General features: G+C 44.8%; 1 protein-coding gene across 3 annotated transcripts in view; it reads left to right on the top strand.

Moving 5' to 3' along the window:
• The window catches only part of ZNF217 (zinc finger protein 217), a 143,482-nt gene that overhangs the window by 12,166 nt on the left and 108,582 nt on the right, over nt 1-22,734 (top strand). For 2 of the 3 annotated variants that reach the window (XM_078652053.1, XM_078652054.1), the window contains exon 2: nt 1,278-2,974. In XM_078652053.1, the coding sequence (XP_078508179.1) occupies nt 1,555-2,974 (1,420 nt within the window). In that variant the 5' untranslated portion in view covers nt 1,278-1,554. Of the gene's footprint in view, nt 1-1,263; nt 2,975-22,734 lie in introns of those variants that run through there. The other variant, XM_078652055.1, reaches the window with a different exon arrangement.

Genomic DNA, 22,734 nt, shown 5'->3' with positions numbered 1-22,734 from the left:
TCCCACTGCAGTCTACACTACTTTACTCAAAACCAGTACACTCTGCTGCTGCACTCTACGCCAATCTACTCTGCACCACTGCACTCTAGGCCGCTCTACGACAGTCCACTCTATGATGCTCTTCTCCTTTAAACTGTGCTTCACTGACACTCTATTCTACTCTGCCACTTCACGCTACAGCACTCTACTCTGCCATACTACTCCACTCTACGAATCTACCCAACTCCCTCTATGCCATTCCATGCCACTTTACCTCACTCTATTCTGTCTATGCTCCACTACACTCTGCCATTCCACTGTATGACTCTCTATTTTTCTATACACCACTTTACTCTACAACACTCTTCTCCACTCTATGCAACACCGTCTACTTCACTCTGCTCTACTCCACGACATTCCATGACACTCTACTCAGACACTATGCTCCACTCTACACCACTCAGCTCTACGCCTTTTCACTCTACAAAACTCTACTCCCTCCATAACACTATGCGGTACCCCATGACACTCCTCTCCATGTCATACAACTCTACTGTACGCCACTCCTTAGCACTCCCCTCTACTCCACTTTACAACACTTCACTCTCCTTTACCATACTAACTTTTAGCCATGCTGCACAGCAGTCACTCGGGTGTACAACCTTGCTAAAACATATTTGCAAAGCCAATAGGTCTTGCCTAGGCAAGACCTATTGCCTTTGCCAATGCTTGTTTTTAAATCCATTGTGGTGTAATAGAATGAGGCATGATTATTATGTTATCTATGATAGTGGCTTTCAAGCACGGATAGCAACTGACAAATGCAAACTCCACCCTTGCTTTTTGAGGGAAGCATTCTTTAATCTGTCCCGGCTACTTATGGGCAGAAATTTATAGGGGACAATTATTTACTGCCTTCAGTCACTGCTGATTTTTTGGTAACCGTTTGAGTTTAGTATTGTCTTGCCCTATATACAGATTCAAATAGGTATTCCTGGCCATCAGTGTATTGATTGTAGAGCACTTCTTTGACATTCATCTTCCTTTTGCACAGTTCGGTAAATACGTACTTTGGATGGCAAAAAAGTACCAGGATGTTTAATAAGCTGCTGGTGCTTCTCCACCCATCTAAGTTTCTGTTTTCTGAGTCATTTGTTTGTGTGCTGCTTCCCTTCCTTGGCTACAGTACCTGTCACACCCTTAGGTACTTGGAGCCGAAAGAGAATAATTGTGTTAGTTTGTAATTTGTCCATACTAAGACTTGACAAGCTAAGTAACTCATAGTTTTTCTATTCTAGGTACCAGCACTCCTTGGACATGCTGCAGTTATTTCACAATCGAAAAAAAAGCATGGTTGTGGCTTTGTTTCTGCTACGGAGAGAGCAGAATGTCTAAACGAAGATTATTATTCCTTGTTCCGAGTGGTCACATGAATATCAAATTACTGTGACTGGTCACTGTGAACATCAAAAGACCTCGGTAAAACAATCTGCTGTTCATACATCTGGCAACAAACTGCCATTGAAGCTCCAGATAACACAGCACAACTCTGAAATAAATACTGATATAAGGAAAATGCCTACTCAGCCACTTTTGTCCTACTTGGACGGACCTGAAGAGTTAGCCAGTACTGTTGGTGCTCAGATAGAAAATGTTGATTTGTCAACTTCAATAAAAGGTACGAATACTGTTTTACACATGAACCATCAGGACAAATATTTAATGCTTACTGAGGGATGCATGTCTATGGACTGTATGTTTTGTGATCAAACCTTCAAACATCATGAAGAACTTGGCAAACATGTATTAAACCAGCATAGACCAACACTTTGTGAACCAACAGTGCTCTGCGTTGAGGCAGAGTATCTCAGCCCTCTTGATAAACTTCAAATGAGGACAGACATTCCTGTAATGGAAGATGGCATCAGCAATGAAGACTTATTTAACTGTAAAGTCTGTGGTCAAACACTTCCTGAGACACTTACTCTCGAGACCCATATGAAGAAGCATAAAGATTCTTTTACGTACCGTTGTGACATTTGTGGGAGAAGATTTAAAGAGCCATGGTTCCTTAAAAATCACAGAAGAACACACGTCAGTAAGTCTGGAGCAAAGCAGAAGTCACAGCAATGTTCTGAAAGTCCAGTTACTATAAATGAAGTTGTCCAAGACCATGCAGCTGTTAATGTGACATCCCCGTATAAAATGTGTATGGTATGTGGATTTATTTTTCCCAACCAGGATAGCTTAATGGAGCATAGTAAAATACACAACAAAGGAGAAGCTTCTATTGAAGACAAAACAAATAACGTAGAGGAAGGTACAGAAGAGAAGTCATTGGCTCAAAAAGACTTCTTTAGTTATTTACATCTTGGGCCTCGGGTACTAGAAAATAGCAAAAAATCTAAAACATCTGGTAAGTGGATTGGGGAATTGGATCCATTCAACACATATCAAGCCTGGCAGTTGGCTACCAAAGGCAAAGTTGCTGTTGCTCATGGTCAAGTTAAGGAAGCAGGACAAGATGGAAGTACAGACAATGACGATTCAAGTTCTGATAAAGAAGAATTAAGTGAAATTTGGATAGAAGAAAATGGTTGTCAAGTTTTACATTTGGAGCCCATAGGAAAAGTAAAGCCAATCAAAAGTAATAATTATACAGAAATCCAGACATCTCATGAGAAAGAAAAGATCAAGCTTACCAGTGGTGATGTTCCTTCAGTGGAGGAAGATCAAAAGTTGTTTCAAAGTACTGACAAACCAACCCATTGTTTAGATTGTGGGAAAGCCTTTAGAACATACCACCAACTAGTCCTTCACTCAAGGGTTCATAAAAAAGACAGAAGAAACGATTCTGAGTCCCCTAATACCACTGAGGTGAAACCGTCTTGTGCAGGCTCCCCTGAGACCACCTCATTTGAAAACCAAAGTATAGTTGATAAGACCGAGGATGGTTCCGAAGATGGATCAGACGACGGACTCCATATTTTTTCAGGTAAACCCATTTAACGAGTTTTATATAAAACCTACTATTAAAGTAAACTCCAGGTTTTTCTTCCACTGTAATGATGAATTCTCATTCCAAATTATCTGTGCCAGTCCTTGTAAACCTGACGCAGGACTAGACTAAAATTAAACTTTCTTACTGCTAGCATAACAGTGGAGTTATAAGGTATTGCAGACCCTATTGCATAAATAATGTGACCACACCGGATGCGCTCCAGTTTGTTCTCTTTTCTGTTCAGCAGGTGTCGGGTCCGTAAGCATGCTGTGGACCCTGTTCCATATGTCACATTTTCCTGAAACAGAACACAATGCAAGCAAGAGACTTTTCTTTATGGTGCGTGGTAGAAAACTAGTTAAGGATGTTGCCCGTTACAGCCTTTATAATGCTTCCCTGGTGTTACATGATGTTGATGCACCACATGATTTCCCCCTCATTCTCATTTGTGTGCCTCAAGTATCAGGATTCCACAATACACTGTGAATCCGGTTTTAACCATTGTGCAGTTTTATGACTTGACAAATTTGAATTTCTGATATTGCAAGGTGGCTGCCATGCTTCTAAAGTCCTATCTCTAGTTTGTCTGGGTGTCATCTACGTATCAGGTATATTAGTTGCTTTCCGGTGACTGTCTTCCCTGGTGTCCTCTGATAACCTGCCTTTCAGGATTTTGCTGCACTTCATCACTTGCTGGGATAACCCCTGACTTTGAGCCATCTGCATCAGGCTGGCAGCCCTTTATTCTGTTTTTGTCATTACAAGATGGCCACCATTTTCCTCATCACAAGATGGCGGCAGTGCCTTTTTAAAAGTCTCATCTCTATTTCTTCTGAGAGCCTTAGTTGCCGGATTACCTTCACGTCACAGCCGCACTGGCTTGGTGTAAGTTATTTCTGGGGATGATTATTAATATTCTTTTGAGATTTCACCTCCCCGATACTCCCCCCCCCCCCCCCTCTTTCTGTATAGCATATTGCTCCGTGTCCCGCTCTACATTTCAATTTGATCAGACTAGTTTCTTCTCATCTCAGTAAGCCTACTTTGAAAAAGTGCACATCATTTGCTTCCGCAAATCCTTCTCTTGAATCCTCCTAATGTCCCTTCTCGCTCTCCTTTTATTCTTGCACATGTACCTGCATCCTCCCTTACAGAGATTACTGTATATTCCTCAATAGGATTTTAGTAATCCGTGTATTCGACCAATTGTTGTCACTTTTTACAATTTTAACGTGTGGGTGTATGTATGTGTGTGTATATGTGTGTGTGTATGTATGTGCATGTATATGTGTGTATGTATGTGCATGTGTGTGTGTGTGTATGTATATATGTGTATATATATATATATATAGTGTTTGTCATTTTGTTCAAATAAATAACACGCTTACGGATTTGGGCTCGAGTCTGCTTTCTTTTGGAAAGATAAAAGCTGGTGCGAAGAATAAAAGGGGATCGCCTCCCCGCTCGAGCCCGCCACCACTCAAGTGGCCAGGAGATCGGCGAACTCTGTGTGTGTGTGTATGTATGTATGTATGTATGTGTATATATATATATATATATATATATATATATATGACACACACACAAAAAACAATTTGAGCTTAGATTTTTCACTCACAAAATCAGTGAAAGTTACCTGAGCGAACTAAAACTTTCGCCCCCGCAATGCACTGCTTTATGACCACACTGCTTATGACCACACATCACATCACTCTGGTTCCAACTTGAACAAGCTGGAAACGACTCGAAGACCCTCTATCAAATCCTGAAAATCCTTTCTAACCCAAAGGCTTGCAACACAGCAGAAACTCCCTCAAAGTTGCTATGTGATAATAGAGCGTCCTTTCTAAACAAGAAAGTTGGCGCCATTTACCATAAGTTATCACATCCATCTGAATTCCCAACAACTTCCCGATAGAGCGCCCTACCACCCCCATCAACACCGCGCAGATGCACTTCTTTCCTTCGCTAACGCCGGAAGAGGTAGAATCTCTCCTTGCCCAAGTCAAATCTGGGTCCCCTAGATGTAATTCCCGCAAAAATATCCTCCCGCCTAGCGCAACAGCTAGCCATAGCCATATGCACCATCCTCAACAGCTCTCTGAGAGCTGGCAGACTCCCCCCAGAATGGAAAACAGCACAATTCGTCCCCATTCGTAAAAAGAAAAAACAAATTCCCGCCTCCGAGCTGTCGCACTATCGCCCCATTTCTCTGCTCCCCTTCAGAGCAAACTCCTTAAACAATACTTGTCGAACTTTGTGGAAACCTCGCACTGCCTGGATGTCTCCCAGTCTGGTTTCTGGTCCAAGCACAGTACCAAGTCCGCCCTGATAGAGGTAACTGATAACCTCAGAATGGCCCTGGACCAGGCTCAGGCAGCACTTTTAGTGCCTCTTGACCTATCTGCAGCGTTTGACACCATCTCTCGCCAAATCCTACTGGAGAAAGTCCAGGACATTGGGGTTCATGGGATTGCTCTGAAGTGGCTGTTGGACTTTCTAACAGGTAGAACCCAGACAGTCACTGGGTACTTTTAGATCCAAGACCACCAAAGTTACCAAGGGAGTACCGTAGGGCTTCTGCTTGAGCCCTACCCTCTTTAACATTTATGTTACTCCCTTGGGAAAACTAATGAGGACCCTTGGGTTTATTCCCATCTCTTATGCGGACGACACCCAGCTCTTTCTCACCTTTGATAAGTCTAATCCTAATATTCAACTCCCCTTCTCTGAGGGCATGAAAACCATCGCTGCCATGGATGAGAGCTAACTTCCTGCAACTTAACGCCGAAAAGTCGGAGGTCATGTTTGGAGGTGCAGCAATAAACTGGTCTCCCAGCTGGTGGCCGGAGGAGCTGGGATCGGCTTTCACTCCAAAAGCAGTGGTCAAGAACCTAGTTATCTGGATCAACCAGAATCTCACACTTGAAGCACATGCCACTAGCACCGCTGGTTGCTGCTATCACACACTTAGTCTTCTTTGAAGAGAGTTTCCCATGCTAGCATCCTCCATGAGAAAAACACTGATGCAAGCTCTAGTGTTAAGCCGTCTGGACTACTGCAATGCACTGCTTGCCTCAGCCATTGAGGCTTCCCTAAACAGGCTGCAGGTAGTCCAGAATACGGCAGCCCGTCTAGTAGAAAATGCTCCCCCCAGAACGGCCTCCATACCACTTCTCAACAAACTCCATTGGCTCCCCGTGAGAAAGCTGGTGAAATTTAAGATCTACTGCACAATCTTTAACGCCCTTAATGGCCTGGGGCCAACCTACCTATCGGACAAACTGTTAAAATACACCCCCTCGATCCGGTTCCAAGCTACTTCTCTTTACTCCAAGAATCAAAAAGGCCAGGTCGGGTGGCAAAGCATTTACCTACCTTGCCCCGACCTTCTGGAACAAACTCCCCCCACCATTTACGCAACTGCCAGATCCATCCCCTTTTCAGGAAACTGTTAAAAACGTATCTCTACTAAGGTCCACTTGTCTTACTTTACATCCTGTCGTAGCGCAGAGATACCCCTGACGGGGTGATTTGGTCGCTATACAAATGTAATAAATATCAAATGGATCTCAATGGGTGTGTTAGTGACTGTATAGATTTCTTAGTGGTTGTGTGTGGCTCTGGGCGTGTGAAAGAGTGAGTGTTTTTCTGGGTTTGTGAGTGGCTATGTGAATGGGTGGGTGGGTGTGCGAGTGGTTGTATAAGTGTGGCTGTTTGAGTGACTGACTGGTTATGCGAGTGGCTATACGGGTGAGTGGCTGTATGAGGGATTGGGTTTGTGAGTGTTTGTATGGGTGTTTGAGGATGTGAGTACTTGTAATGGTGTGAGAGTGGTTGTGTGACTGTTTTGTATGGATGCGTTAGTGGCTGTGTGAGTGGGTACATTAGTGGTTCAGTGGATGGTGTCATTGGTGATGTTACTGACCATGTCATGAGTTATGCAATATGTGAGGTCATAAGTTATCGTTTGCTCAGGTAATTTTAACAACTGAATTTCTACTGTTTTGTGTATGTCAAATCTGAGCCTAACTAACGTCCTTGTAATCTTTGTTTTTTTCAGTGAATTTTTAAGGTTTTTGTAAATTTAATTTTTTTACCTGTTACCATAGAGGATGTGTGTGTTGGTCGCTGTTTGTGTAGAGTGGGTGTCTGAATGTCTGGGTCTTAGTGGGTAGGAGTGTCTGCATGGGTCTGTGAGATGGTGCAAGAGTGTCTGTTAGTGGGTCTGATGGTGTCTGAGGGGTCTTGAGAGTTGGTGCATCAGTGTCTCAGTGGATGGGTGATTGGGTGCATCTGTGAGTGGGGTATGAGAATGTCTGTGAATGGGTGCAAGTATCTGGTCTGTCAATGATCTGATAGTGTCTGAGTGGGTGCATCAGTGTCTCAGTGGGTGTCGATGTCTGAAGCAGTCTGTGACTGACTGGGTGTGTGTCTGAGTGTGTCTGTGACTGGGTCTGAGTGCATGATTATCTGGGTGAGTCGGTGACTAGGTGCATAAGGATCTGAGTCGGTCTGTGAGTGGGTGTGAATGGCTGGGCTTGAGTGGATGCATCAGTGTCTGAGTGCATCTCGGTGTGTTTATGTCTCGGAGTGGGTTTGTGTGTCTTAGTAGGTGTCTGTGGGTCTGTCAGTGGGTGCATAAGTGTCTCAGTGGGTCTGACTGGATGCGTCTGTGTCTCAGTGGGTGTGTGTGTGAGTGAGTGGACAAATTAGTGTATGAGTGACTGTGTATGTGTATATAATTAATTTTATTTTACCCAATTTTGCAAATAAGTCATGGATGTACACTATGGAGTGTTGAGCATTGCACAGGATTCACAGACCCTCGTATTGCACCTGTTGGGTCAGGGCACGTCTACCCTGACCGCTTCTAGTAAATCTTACTCCATTTGTGCAGCCAGGGATTGTTCCTTGATATCTTGAAGTGCAACTATCTGCTCGGGTTGTGGCCGGCCAATCACATCATTGCCGTTGGCACATGGATTCGGGGAGTGTCACAATGGGTTTGCGCCTCTAGATGTACCAATTCATTTTTCCTTTTATTATCTGAAAAAATACTCAACGGTTGTACAGCAAACCATAAAAATGGCTCTTTCTAGACCAAGAGCTAGTTTTCTGCCAAATTTGGTTTAAATCTGTCAAGCAATTCGGGCTGTAGTTGTATCTAAAATCTCTGTGAATTAACATTTTTGGGGGAAATTTTGAAGAGTCATCAAAATGGTGCCAAAGATATAAGCAGGTCAAAAAGCGCTTTTCCTATGGAAACTAGGTCGTAACTATAACTTCCTACTAGTAACTGCCTGCAGGTAATGCTATGTAGGTAGTATAATTTTGTAGTTTACTTTTCACTGTTTCGGGCAGCCTTTGATTTAAGTTCTGATGATCCCTTAATTTCTGTGGATCGAAATGCTGTTGAGAAACTGAGCAGACCTGTTTTAATAAGTATATTGGATATACAGGCTACTTACTGATATGTGTAAATTGTGATAAGCTCGTTTTGTACTTGTATTACTTTTGCCTGATCACCTTGCACGTTTTTTTGCACCCAACTCATTTATGTGCTTAAATTGTATTCTTACTTTCCTTTATTAAATATTGTTTTTGGAAGAAATAAGATGTATATGTATATCTGGAAATGTACTCGATGGAGGTACAGCAAATCCTGAAAATGGTATAATGTATATCTTTATAGAGCTCTACATATACCTTTAAAAAAATATATATATATTTTATTTTTATCCATTAGCTGTTCTTTATTAAATACTTGGAATGGCAGTTTCTTGATAACATTGATATTTTACCTAGTTACTTATGTTTCACAACACAAGGGAACCCTGGGATCCATAACAGTCCATAAACTGTTGGCACAAGCCTACGTCCTTATCCTGATGCCTGTATCTGACAGTAAGCTGTTGTCTGCTCACTCCAGACTTGTTTCTCTATGAGAGCAGAAAGCCTCAACCAGTCATTTTGCATCATCTGCTTGAACACCATTACTATTAGAAGCTGGCGGCCTTAATTATATCCAAATCTCATTTGTTTCAGAATATGCAATATGTTCCCCCATCACGCGGAAGTGGACAACCTTCTCCCCCATCATTATACTGATGATGGAATGACTGTATAAAAAAAAAAAATTAGGTGTGGACTGGATGCTTTCCCCAGAGACTGGTGCACAATCTACACCTGGGCCACCAACAGGACAAAGTTCCTCTTTTTGCAGTAGTTATGTAAAGAGCATCAGTAGCTGTGTTCTGTTAAAGCCTAGTCAAGCTTGTTAACTGAGATCCTTCAACCAGGTCCATCTTCATTTGAGTTGTTTGAACCGCCCAACAAGACTCTTACACGCACCCTTATGGCCAATTGGTCCAAGCTGGCACAGATGTTAACAAGTAAAGTCACCCCATATGCCATTCAGATCAATCTTCCATAGTCAGAACTTATTGATATCTTCAGAAAGAGATTGTTTTTTTTGACTGGTTTAACTTCACGTTTATTGAATGTGGTCTGCTTTTTGCGTGCGTACATGGATGCCTTATGAGACTTGTCTGGCAAAATCTTCCTAGCCATCCTGGCAAATCTCAGGACCTTTCTGGCTCAATTGATGCATGATGGCCAGGACCGTGAAGGATGTCTTGCTGGCTTGGACTGTGTGGGCTGAGCTATTGGCACCGTTCTGGTGCTTAAGAGGCATGTCTGGTTGCAGTCAATTTGCTTTTCAGGAGATGTGCAGGCGTCCCTCATGGACATGTCCTTTAATGGTTCTAGATTGTTTGAGAAGAATAATGATTTGGTGCTCATACACTTTATGGCCAGGTCAGCCACAGCCTGACCTCTGGGATTCTTGTCTCCTGCCAAACAGTTTCACCAACAGTACAGGAAGATCTGATAGAGACGTCTAGCTGCAAATTCCATACCTATGAATTTCCAAGGCGTCAGGCTGGACTCGGAAACTTTTGCTCAAGCAATACCACTTTCGCATGCCTTTGGGTGGCTCCATCCAGTTAGACTCCACGAAGGTTCCAAACTCAATAGAAGAGATGGTCACGGGACCGCTCTTGGAGCCTCAAGTCCTCTTCGTCCCACTCTAGGTCTTCGGGACACTCTGGAAATTGGTATAAGAAGTTCAAGCGGACTTCATCTTCGCCTCGACTATCGTCCGTCTACGAATGAGGTAAGGCGCACTGACGCTCTAGGCACAGTTAAGTGGAGCTGTAGCCAGGGTCGACTCTGCGCCTCCCTTTCCGGGAGCCGGACTTACCCCCACTCAGATGTAAGAATTTTACGAGGCCATGCATTGTGATTTTGAGCGGGCCAACCCCTCTGGTGAGCCCTCTGGACCCGTGGTGTTGGAAGGGGCCCAATTAGTTTCGACACGGTCTTCTCCGCCCACGGTGCCGGCGGGGCCTCGGGGATCCAGGGGGGCGACTGTCGTGCCATCGCGACCTACCCTGTCGTTGGACCCAAAGTCTTTGCTGCCGGTGCAAGCCCCATCCTTCTCCCCGACGACATAGAGTCGGAAAGGCGTTGCTCAACGCCGACTCGGCCACCGATTGATCCCAGGGGGTCTATGTTGTTTCCTGAACACTTTAAAGATGTTTTAGCCTCTGGAGAGGAACAGGAGAAATCTATGGACCCTTTGGAACACCAGTATGACTGTAGTGTAGATGGACTGGTATGGGGACCTTGGGAGCCCAGTGGACTGGACGCGTCCCCAGATACTGGTGTGCTCTCTCCGCCAACTGTGGCTATGGAAGAGGGGGCATCTTATTCCATGGTGGTTAAGAGGGTGGCCATGGCCCTTGAACTGAAGTGGCCCTCTGTGCAGGTCTAAACTAATTTCCTGCTTCAGCCTGGCACGTTCACCTCTAAACACCTTTTGCCCTTCAATGAGGCACTAACGGATGACCTTCTATGTACGTGATCCAAGCCTAGCATAGGGGCTCTTGTGAATAGGACAATTGCATTCCGCCATCGCCCAGCTCCGGGCGACCCAAAGTTACTCATGCAACACCCACCGCTGAAAGCTTGGTGGTGCAGGCCATCCTCAATATCCCAGGGCACGTTCCCATCCTCCCCTCAAGATAGGGAATCCAAGAGGCTTGATTCACTTGGTAAAAAGATCTTTCTTCCTCCAGCCTAGCATTGCGGTCGGTGAAAACCGCATGACTATTGGGCCGTTTCTCTCACTCCCTCTGGGAGACGGTGGCGCAAGTGCTGCCACAGGTTTCGGAGGAGGCCCGGCCGGCTGTGGGCTCTCAGGTGGTTATGGACGAGAGAGATGCGCAAAAATTACCGAAAGGTGTAGCCTAGATAGATTTCTTCAACCATGGCCTTGAGGCGCCACGCCTGACTAAGGGCAGCTGGCTCTCGAGCGATGTCCAGGCAAATTTGATGGACATGCCATTTGATGGAACCTGTCTTTTTGGGGAGAAGGCAGACTCTGCCCCAGTGAGGTTCGAGGACTCTCGAGCTACTGCCAGATCCATGGACCGCTCGTCTACACCTCGTGGCCAGTCTAGCTTTCACCCCTTTCGAGGCAGCAGAAGGGGTTTTCAGGTGCGTCCACCATATCCCAGCCACTGTCCTGTGCATACTTCCCAAGTCGTGTGGGGGCATGGATGTGTGGAAAAGTAAATTTTGCCATGTTCTGTGTCCCTACGCCTCATCCATCATATGTTATGTGTGCATGACCAATATGCATATGTTATTCCTCATGTCCGATTAATGACGCAATTATAGTTGTGTCCACCTCTAGTATGCCAGTTTCCAGTCCTCGTGAATACTACGAATATCAGGCCTATGTAAAGTTATGTTGCCACGTTTCTCAGTGTGCACGTTATTCCATTATAAAGTCCCCGTTTCTAGGCCTCAAAAGGGCCCGGACATCAGATTCAGCTCCTGTCTCCTGAAAAGCCTCGCTGAGGAGCGATACAGCCCCCACCTGTATCCTCGACCCTTCACTTACTTCTTGCCTCGCAGTGCCCGGTGCAGCTTGGCTCTGCCTCTGAGTCTGCCAAAAGTATGTTATAGTTCCAGCTATCAGTTCAGTCCTCCTTCTCTGCATTCCTAAGCTACTGAACTGCATCAATAGTTTCCGTCATTGTCTAGCCTTCTCGTCTCCATGTTAGAGAAATACTGCATTTACTGGTCATTTAATATTCCTCATCACGCATTTCATGTAGAATAATGTATGGTCCAGTCTTAGAATCAAGTTAGCTTTTCCCCTCATGACTTCTAGTTTATATCAACATGTTCCCTAAACATCAGATACCAGATAGGGTTTAGGTACATGTCGCTCCGACCCTCCAGACTCTAGTCTCTGCTCCTAGCACAGAGTTCGTAGCCCCCAGCTTCTCCTAGTGATACGTCATTGCCAGTTTACGCGCACCATTAGGTTAGAGGTCCCGGCTCCTTAGGTAGCCCCCTCCTATGTTTCCGCCCATTTCATGACATATTCTGTTACGTTTGCATCACATGTCTATGTATACTCCCAGTTACACCTCTTTTTACTATTATCTTTCGCGACTGCTACGCGTCACGCCTTCTGCTCCACCCACTGCTACGCCTACTGCAATGTAATGCTATGTGTTTGCGCTATGTATATAAGTCCATGTATTGTTATTAAAAGTTAGCGCGCTCATCCCAGACCTAGCCCCGGCAGCTGCCGGGCCCTGTCACTCTGTTCCTATGCAGGTTGTCCTGATCCTGTCCTTATGCTGTAATAAACCTGCAGAAACTCCTACTACCTCGAATCTTGACTCTTATTTTATTGAGCTATCTGTTATTCATTCATTCATTCAAAAATAGATCCGGTATTATTTATTTATATACCACATTCCGACCAAGGAATGGATGCCAGAAGTGGTCAGCCACCCTGCCCTTGGCAGCCGCAGCCTCCAAGCACTCCTAGTCTGACCCTGGAAGACTACACCACTCCAGTTGGTGGGCAAATCCATCATCTCCCCCTAATCGAGGTCCATAACATGACAAGTGGGTCTTGCAGATCATTCAAGAGGGCTATTCTCCTCTCAGTCTGCCAAATCAAGAGCGGCTGGTGGAGGAAAATTTTTAATTGCTCCAGGAGGAAGTTACAGCTCTCTTGACCAGGGGAGCTAAAGAGAGGGTCCCAGATTCAGAAGTAGGCAGTGGCTATTCGTCCTGCTACTTTCTGATTCCAAAAAAGGACAGTGATGCAACCCGTTTTAGATCTTCGGACCGTTAATCTCTTCCTCAAGAAGGCGAAGTTCAAAATGCTCACTCTAACTCTGGTCTTTTTCTGCCCTAAAACAAGAAGGAAGGACCTGCAGAATGCATATTTTTACATCCCCATCTTGCCAGGCAACAGGGGCTACCTGTGATACAAGGTAGGCCACAAGCACTTTCAGTTTACCAAGCCCCCCCTTCGGCCTTCCCAGTGCACACAGGTGTTCGCCAAGGTGATGGCGGTGGTCTCAGCTCATCTGCGCATGTTTGGGGTGTCTGTTTTCTTCAAGCGATTTGATTGTCATTGAAGGCATTTCTTCCCTCTGTCAAGGGGAAGTTAGTGCAGGTGTTCATACAACACCACCTCCATGTGGTACTACAATAAGCAGGGCGTGGTGTGGCCGTGGACCCTTTGTCGAGAGGCCCTGCGTCTCTGGACATGGCTGGAACGGTAGGGCATAACCCTGGTGGTTCAACACCTGGCAGGTTCTCTAAACGCCAGGGCCGACGAACTACGCTGATAATGCTTAGTGGATCCAGGAGTTCCATTACTCCGCAAGTCGGACCAACGACTTGCTCTAGGGGGGGAGCTGGATGATGGAGTAGTATAATTTACTATTCCAACTCCAGTCTGTGTAACAGTAGGGAAGGTGTTGGATTTTAATTCCAACACCTTCTGACCCCTAGAGCAAGTCATTGTTCCTTCTTGCGGAGTAATGGCCTGCGCTGTAACAATGCGGTTGTTGTAGCAACCGCGTTGTAATGGCATGCTGTGTTCTGGTTTCCTGGTATGAGAACAATAGCTACCGTAGGAGAACAATAGTATGTATTACCATAGCGGGTTGTCATGCAAGTTGGTAGGGTTGGCCCTGTGAGCCTTTTAAATCGGTGGATAGAGCATGCCCAGTAGTCATTCCCACCCCCTGGCGAGTGCCAGGCATAAAGCAGCATTTCTAGGCATCCACTTCAGATCACTGCTGGAGTCGAGGAAGAGCAAAAGAGGACTCAACGTGCGGTCTGTGACATGAGGGGATCTCTGAAGGTCACAAAATCAAAAGGGGGGAGGAAGAGTACTGATCCATTCAGTCTCCTTGTGGTTACTCAAAAAATCATGGGGGAAGGATCACTGGTCCTGCATAACCAAGGTTTGCAGGTTGATGTGTGGTGTCTCTCATATAAAAGACCCTCATGCACGTGTAGGTAAAGTTATCGTAGCGGTATATGTTGTCTCCCTGCTCTTATATACACGTGTGTGCATAATCCTTGGGTCAGTATTCATGCAACCTCCGCCAGGAGGTGTTAACCTTTGGTTAAAAACAGTAGCGATCGTGAATAAAGGGTAGTGTGTGGTTAGGAGAAGGGGTTAAAATACCCGGACAGCCAGATAATAGAACTTTAATGGGTCTGGATTCGGGTAGCCCAAATGGTAAGAGGATACTGATGTGCAGCTATGGAATTTTTATGGAATTTGAGCGCACTATGAAGGTGATTTTAAAATACGGTCGACATGTTTCAGCTCTGTTCGCCTCTATAGGTCAGTGAGGTTTCTTCAGGACCAGTGCAAATAAGTGAAGTGGTGAAAAGAATTAATAGAAATAGGTAAAGTTGTGACCGGTTTCTTCAGTTGGAGTGAGGTCGCATTGTACCTGTAGGGAAAATTAACACACATACATATAGGGGTTGGGGAGGTTGGGAGACACACAGTAATGTACAAATTGTACATAAATCAAAATCAGGTGGATTTTGAAAACAACTAAAAACTAGAAAATGGCAATACTTTACACGTAACCACACTCACGTGGGGTGTCAACTCTCTCATCCTCATGCTTCTGATGGTGATATCATGCTTAAGGGAAAGCATAGGTGACTGGCTGGATTCACATTGTGATTAGGATGTGTTATTAGTAACTATGACTGTCAGACTATCGTTCTTATTCTATAATGGCGATAAGAGTACAATTGGTGTTTGGCAAAGAGTTGATGAGAGAGTTGACACCCCACGTGAGTGTGGTTACGTGTAAAGTATTTTTCAGAACTGTTCGAGTTTGGTACTTTCCTAAGATGGCCGCCGAGCCCGGGGCCAAAATCTCTGGTGTCCAAACCCCCCCCCCCAAGACACAAGCAAAAACAACCTCTTACACTATTCTAGTTTTCATCCTCGCTCCCTAAGGGAAAATCTTCCCTTTGGCCAACACCTACGTATTCGTAGGAATTGTAGCGACCAATCAGTCTTTAAAGAACAATCAAAAGATCTCACTAAGAAACTTCAGAGAAGGGGTTATCCGAATTATATCCTGAATAAGAGTTGCAAAAGAGCCAAAAATCAACACAGAGAGGCTCTATTGGAAGAATATCCTAAAGCAACCGATACTGAAGTCCCTTTAACTTGTGTGACTACGTATAGTAATATCTCCAACAACGTGAGTCGCTGCATAAATAGACATTGGAAGTTATTGACTAGCAATAAGCATGATTGGGAAAAGCCCCTTTTTCTCATACAAACGTGCCCGGAGTCTGAAGGACTGTCTGGTACATACTCGCCCAAAGACTACGAGCAGAGATAATGACCAGAGTGGTTTAACAACATGGGATCTCCTTCCGGTAACGGGACATTTTCCGTGTGGAGGGTGTAGTGTGTGTCACCTGACAACGAGTACTAAAACATTAGATCTGGAACCAGGCAAGATTTGGCACCAAAGAAGCCACACCAACTGTAATACAAGCAACTTTGTTTACTTAATTGTGTGCCCGTGCGGCTTGAGGTACGTTGGTATAACGACAAGGAAAGTCAAACAACGTATCTGCGAGCATCGCAGCAATGTTGATGCCACAAGATTACTACTAAATCGACGACACACTTCGCACAGTTTAAACACACTCCAACGATATACGATGGACCATAATTGAACATCTGAAGCCTGGTTTGGAGGGTAGTCTGTTTGAAAAGGAACAGAGGTGGGTCTATCGTCTCTCGACCCACCTCTCTGGTCATAATTATGCCATCCCATGGGGCTCTGTGTTGAGACGATAAGATTTCATGCACCTTTTTGGCGCTTTATTGACTAGTAGTAATAAGCGTCGCAATACCACTGAACGACGTATTGCCGTTGTTAAGACACAGCACTTCCTTACTGAGGGGATTCATCTAACGATGGTTTGTGTTTTTGGTCATCAGCTAAAGGACATAGGAGACTGTGTTTTACAAAATACGGTGAACCAAATATGTCCCCTTATTCCTAAGAAACACCATTCGATTCCTCCTAGTTTGGTCACAATGACACTACCAATTTACAGTGACTTGAGGAACATGGCACTATGATTCGCCAGGGCTCGACAAATCCGAAAAATTGTACTAGTCCTGCAGGTCTAGTACCATTGAAAATCCCCTCGACCTGACTCCAACCCACTTGACCTCCGTCTCTGAAAACGGAGCAAAAGTGACAAGATAACAAGATTTAAAGGCATGTTTATTGCTCATTTCCTTTGTGAGCAATAAAAATGCCTTTAAATCGTGTTATCTTGTCACTTTTGCTCTGTTTTTAAAGTCAGAGGACAAAAGTTAGTTTGATTTCCTACTCGCCAGAAAGGGCGAGTAGGACCTAAAAATAGCTCGTCCTCATCCATTGTCCCTCGCAAATGCGAGCGGGCGAGTGGATTTGTCGAGCCATGTTCGCGCATTGTTTACCTTCATTGTGCGACTGATAAAGTTGAAAATAATCAAACTGGATGTTTTCTTAATTTTATTTAATAAATAAAATAATGTCCTGGACAATCCTTGCGCAGAAAATAATTTGACACCTTCTTTGAGGCGTATGTACGGTTTCTTACACGAGCCAGTTAAACCTTTTTTTCAAAAAGAAAAAAACTATCTATCCCGAAGATGTAATATAGGTATTAACGTCACTCCTTAAAAATAGACCTGTCCCTTTAAGCCACAAAGAAAGGCTCCGATCACGTGAGGCGGGGAGTTGAGCCTTTATCAACTTCCGCGTTCACGGAGAGTTTACAATCCGGGCTGTGGTGTTGATGTTGGCAGGTCCAGAGCGGGTAGTCGCCTGATAACACGTGAGTGTGAATGCCCCGCTTTTTTACCGGTGTCTTGATGCCAGTATGGAAACGAGTTCTACTTTGACCTATTAAGTAAAACTGGCATTTCTGAGGAGGTTAATAACTTTTGACATCGGTCCGATGTAATTAGTTCGTCAGACTGAATACCGAGTACAAAATTTTACGTGGTGTGATATAATCATTCTCACACCATAGAACTGTTTTAAATATTGTAGATGAGCTGATGCCTTTTCCCTTGTTTTTGCTTATAGAGAATCGGGCGTGAAGGTTTCCCCCACCACGCGCCTAAGGTGAAAGTTCACCATTAGTAAACAGTGAGTCCTAAAGGGTTTTTGTCTTTGTTTTTAGAGCAGCGAATCTTCCATTGTTTTTACAAGTATGTTTTACTTAAATTTGGCACGTTTTTTCTGATTTAATTGTTATCATGATTCTGGTATTGACTTTTTCAGTATGCTCTAGTTAATATGCAGAGCAGGTGCTGGTAGAGTGAAATTACTCTACACAGCCTAACAGTGGGCTCTTGGAAAGCACCTGATGGAGTGGTGTCAAACTGTTTGATTGCGAGTGATTTAGGAGTGTCTCCACTATATGGAGTCTGTAAATGCCCCTCCCTGGAGATTTTACAAGTCTATTTAACTATCTCCAACTAATCGGGTGTTGTTTGAATGAAGCTCTATATTGAGTTGGTGCTCCAACTAAACACACATACTTTTAATACTTGACACTTGCATGCTCCCTTTTGGAAGTATCTATTGCAAAGCTGTATTTAATGAATGTTATGTTGGATTGACCGACCAGGTTGACTTTTTAGGACACACTGGTTCAAATTTGCTTAACCTACAGGTGTCCACCTTCACTTTGTTTTTATTGTGGGCGGGCTATTCCTCTATTAAAATATTCTATAGGGTTTAGCTACGTCCTCTTTTAATCTTCACTATCACACACTTGGGCACAAATTCACACGCCCTCAAATGAACCCAATGATGAAGCCAGTCGCCAGCTTGTTTGGTGCATGAGGGTTCTTTTCGGATTTGAAGTTCATTCACCCGGTATTTTAAGTTAACCTTTTCACGGTTCACGTTATGAATCCTTGAAGTATGTTGCACTGGTTGTCACTCTTTTGTTGTTTGCTGTGAATTTTGAAGTCTCCACAGTAAGATTTGGGCCATGTCCTGTTGCAACCACAATGCTTACCCACACAAGTGTGGTTCCCTTTTTTTTTGGGAGACCTAGGGGAAAGTTGGGTGGTAGGAAATTTGTGTCAGCCCGGTGATGCCAAAACTTTCCCACACAAAAAATGTGCGAAAAAGATTTTTGTTCAGCTAAATTAGGTTTGCTGGGGATTCTGGGTAAGGAAACGTTGGGGATCCACTCAAGCCATATCTCACTGGAATGCCCTGGGTGTCTAGTTTTCAGAAATGTGTAGGTTTGGTAGGTTTCCCTAGATGGCTACCGAGCACGGGGCCAAAAACCCAGGTGACCCCCCTTGCAAAACCAGCTTGTTTTGTGATAGGCAATTTTGATGTCGCCTCACTATGTTTTGGGCCCTTGCCTGTCGCGGGTACTTGGGCCTCCCACACGAGTGAGGGACCATTTCTTTTGGGATACTTTGAGAAAGGCGGGCGTAGGAACATTTGTTATTTCTTTCTGCAGCATGAACATTTTTGCACAATAATGCAAGGAAAATGTGACTGACATTTTGAGGTTTGCAGGACATTGTGGGTACGATGTTGGAATCCACAAGAGAGACATCACCATGTACTCCCATGGGTTTTTAGTTTAAGGCCATATCTACAGTTGGTAGGTTATTCTTAGATGGAATGTACACCTTGGCAGAGAGACTAAAAAGACAAACGGCCAGATTCATCATACTAAAATCGGCTCGCAATGGGCCAGATTCTGAGAATCTGGCCCTTTGCGAGCGCAATTTTTGGATTTGGGATTCATCCTCCCAAATGCAAAAATCGCTATACTAGAAATCGCTATATTGCGAAGAATCGCATTTAAGGAATCTCAATTAGAGATTCTTTAAATGCTACTCATGAACCTCTTTGAAATTGCGAATTCGCAATATGGGGCCGCTATTTACCGCGAAGTGTAACTTCGTGGTAAATAGCGAAAACTTAGAAAAATGCACTTTAGTGCATTTTTCTAAGTTGTATGTTACACACACACATATCCTTTGGACATGTGTGTGCGCAACATCAGTCTACATTTTCATTTCAGGGGTGCTACAGGGTGTCCTTTGGACACCCCTGGCACCCTTGAAATCGCTTACTTATTTGCGATTAGTAAATTGCTAATCGCAAATAAGGAATAACTCCCCATTCATTCCTATGGGAAAGAATGGGGAGTCATTCCTTATTTGCGATTAGCAATTTGCTAATCGCAAATAAGGAAGCAGTAGAAATCGCAAATAATATTGCGATTTCTACATGAATCCCGTTTTGCGAGTCTTTAATAGCGATTCCTTAACCCCTTCGATGCTCATGACGAGCTGAGCTCGTCATGATCAGATTTATCAACATTATGGCCCAGCACAACAGGAGAATCGCTCAAACAGCCAAGGTGTTAATAATCGCAATTAAGGACTCGCAAAACATGACAATGATGAATCTGGGCGAAAGATTATTGCACAGCCATCTATCACACACACACACTCACACTCGCACTCTGGCACGAGGGTGAGACATACAAAACCTTTTACACCGCCAACCGTGGGCCCAGCACTCACACCAGCAGACCGCGCCATTCAAGGGCCCATCACTTTCACATTCCTGACACAGTAACCACACCAGCTCACAGATTGCATTGAGTGGCGTTTGGCTAGCAGTGTGTGTAGTGACCAGCAGCAAGTCACTACTCGCACACCGCCAGTCAAGCTTCCATCCATGCACACCGCCAGTCAAGCTTCCATCCACGCACACCGCCAGCCCACACACACTGCCAGCCAAGTGCCAGTCCGCGCACACCACCAGCCAAGCGCCAGCCTGCGCACGCCGCCAGCCAAGCGCCAGCCCGCGCACGCCGCCAGCCAAGCGCCAGCCCGTGCACGCCGCCAGCCAAGCGCCAGCCCGCGCACGCCGCCAGCCAAGCGCCAGCCCGCGCACGCCGCCAGCCCGCGCACGCCGCCGGCAAAGCACCAGCCCGCGCACGCCGCCGGCTAAGCACCAGCCCGCGACGCCGCCAGTCAAGCGTGCGCCGCCAGTCAAGCGCACGCCGCCAGTCAAGCGCACACCGCCCAAGATTAGAAAGACAATCTGCACTGGGCATACGACTCTCCTTCTGCATACCTCTCTGCAAACAGACTCTCTATCTCTTACAGGGATTGTTTTTTTTGGGTGTGGGAGGAATTAAATCTGGAAAGTGGCGCTGTTTCAATCTAGCCACATCCCCCACCACTCCAACTCTAGGAACACCTGCCTGTTCCACAACAAGGCTGCCTATCACAGACTCCTGAAACTGAACAAAAGTCATCATTGACGCAGGACAACACTCCTTGAAAACAGCAAAAGCATTAAAAGTTGCTAAATTGAAGAGATGGATGGCCAACTTCTTATACCAACTGTAAGCCTTACGAACAGCAGTGTAAGGTTCCAACCTCTGATCTACTCTATCGCCACCACCCATGTGCTTATTGTAGTCTACAATGCACACTGGTTTGCGCAATTTTACCCCAAACAGCACAGGCGAAGTACTCATCATGGATGGTAGTCAGCATGTACAAATCCCTCCTGTCCACAAATTTCACAGCTAGCAGTTCCTCACTTCGCAAGGCACTGCACGGTCTCCTCTGAAGCTTCTTGCAAACATGCTCTTTTGGGTAACCTTTACGGTGAGAGCGGATTGTGCCACAAGGAAAAGTGTCCACTGTTAACAAGTCCTTAACTTCTGCACTGCTGTGCCGTTGTTTATCAAGGAAATCAAATATCAGAGAGAAGCACCTGTAGACTGGTTGTGGCCTGGTTCGTGGGCCAATGAGGAAGCCACGTTCATTGGCGAGCCACCATCCTTTACTGTACACATTAGCAGCAAGGGATACACGGACAAACTGGCAGCTGAGCAGGGCCTCCCTGTAAGAGCGGTTGCTGCGGCTTGGAAGGTGTTGAACCGGTATTGCTACGGGTAATGTCTCCTTAGCCCTCCACCTGATATCAGCTCCCTTCCCACGGTCCCCCAGTGAAGATTCAATATCACAAGGAGGCAGCCAAGGCGAACTGGGAACCCCTGCGCTCACTGGGTTTCCAGCTGGCCTTTGGAGGCTTGAAGCAGTCTGTGTCCATTAATGGGTTGTGAGACCACCCCAGGACATCAGCACAGCCTTTGCAAAGTTTTTTTTTGTGTGGGAGGGGATAGAGGTTGATGGGGCTGGAGTGCCTCTCGAGCAGTTCTCAGCATCAAGCCCCACCTCCTTCTCATGCAGCAAATTTAATTTTGAGGTTGGTAAGTCTGTCTTCAGTCTTGAACGGTTCACCTACAAATCACATTTATCAGCATGTTTGTGTGATTAGTTCAATGGAAGCAAAAAAGTCAGAATGCATTACACCAAACTCTGCTTTACTCAAATTGTATAATACTTTCAGAAAAGCCCATTAAAAACTGCTGATAGATAAGAGGACATAGTACAACAGAGCAAAGGGGTGGACAGGGACTGTAAAAACAAACGCTGGACGACATTGTGCTTACGTAAACAAGGTAATAGAAATTTCACAGTGTGCGTTGTGCTCTGATTAGACACATTATCACAAGGGCATTTAATGAGAGACGTTGACCAGTCGTTGACGGACGGATAGGTTATCAGTCGATGAAATGTGTTTAACCTAGATTTTTACTCACAAGATTTATGTCTAACATTCTGGACAAAAACTACGTAGGGTCGAAAATCATAAGGGACCAGTGTCCGATGGGTACTGGGAACACTGGGTTTTAATAACTCGGACATGAGCCTGTTTGAGGTCTTTTGTACTGATATGAGGTAATGTGTTGTAAGAGTTCAAATATTCTTGGCGCCCTAAATCAGAGCACAGCTTTGAATGCAGTTAAGCCAAAGGATTTGTAGGGGCAAGGATGATTTAAGGGAATTCCTGATAATCTCCTGGTTGAAAGTGCTCTCTTCTGAGGTGAAGTCTTGTGCCAGAGTAGAAGAGGTTGTGTTCTAGCAGCAACTGATAACAAGCACTTGCAGTGCAATACGTCTCACATTAATAAATGTTTGAGCTTTTGGCGTTCCTAATAATGATGCAACACCAATAGCTCAAATTTTTAGTAATGCGACACCTATTGCATTGTAAATGCTTGTTGTAATTGCATTTATTTTCAGCCAGTGGTCATTAGTAGAAACCACTAAATAGCATCAGAAGCTTATACTTGTTTCACTCTTACTTGGATATTCTTAACTGTCAGAAAAATTGCAACCTCTGTTCTATATAATTTTGTTGTTTTCATAATGTGTGAGAATGTCTTTGATGGTTTTCCTA

The sequence above is a fragment of the Lissotriton helveticus genome, chromosome 7, assembly GCF_964261635.1.
Source record: "Lissotriton helveticus chromosome 7, aLisHel1.1, whole genome shotgun sequence".
Classification (NCBI taxonomy): Eukaryota; Metazoa; Chordata; class Amphibia; order Caudata; family Salamandridae; genus Lissotriton; species Lissotriton helveticus.
Note: the sequence above shows the minus strand (reverse complement) of the source record. Positions and strands in the feature narration are given on the sequence as shown.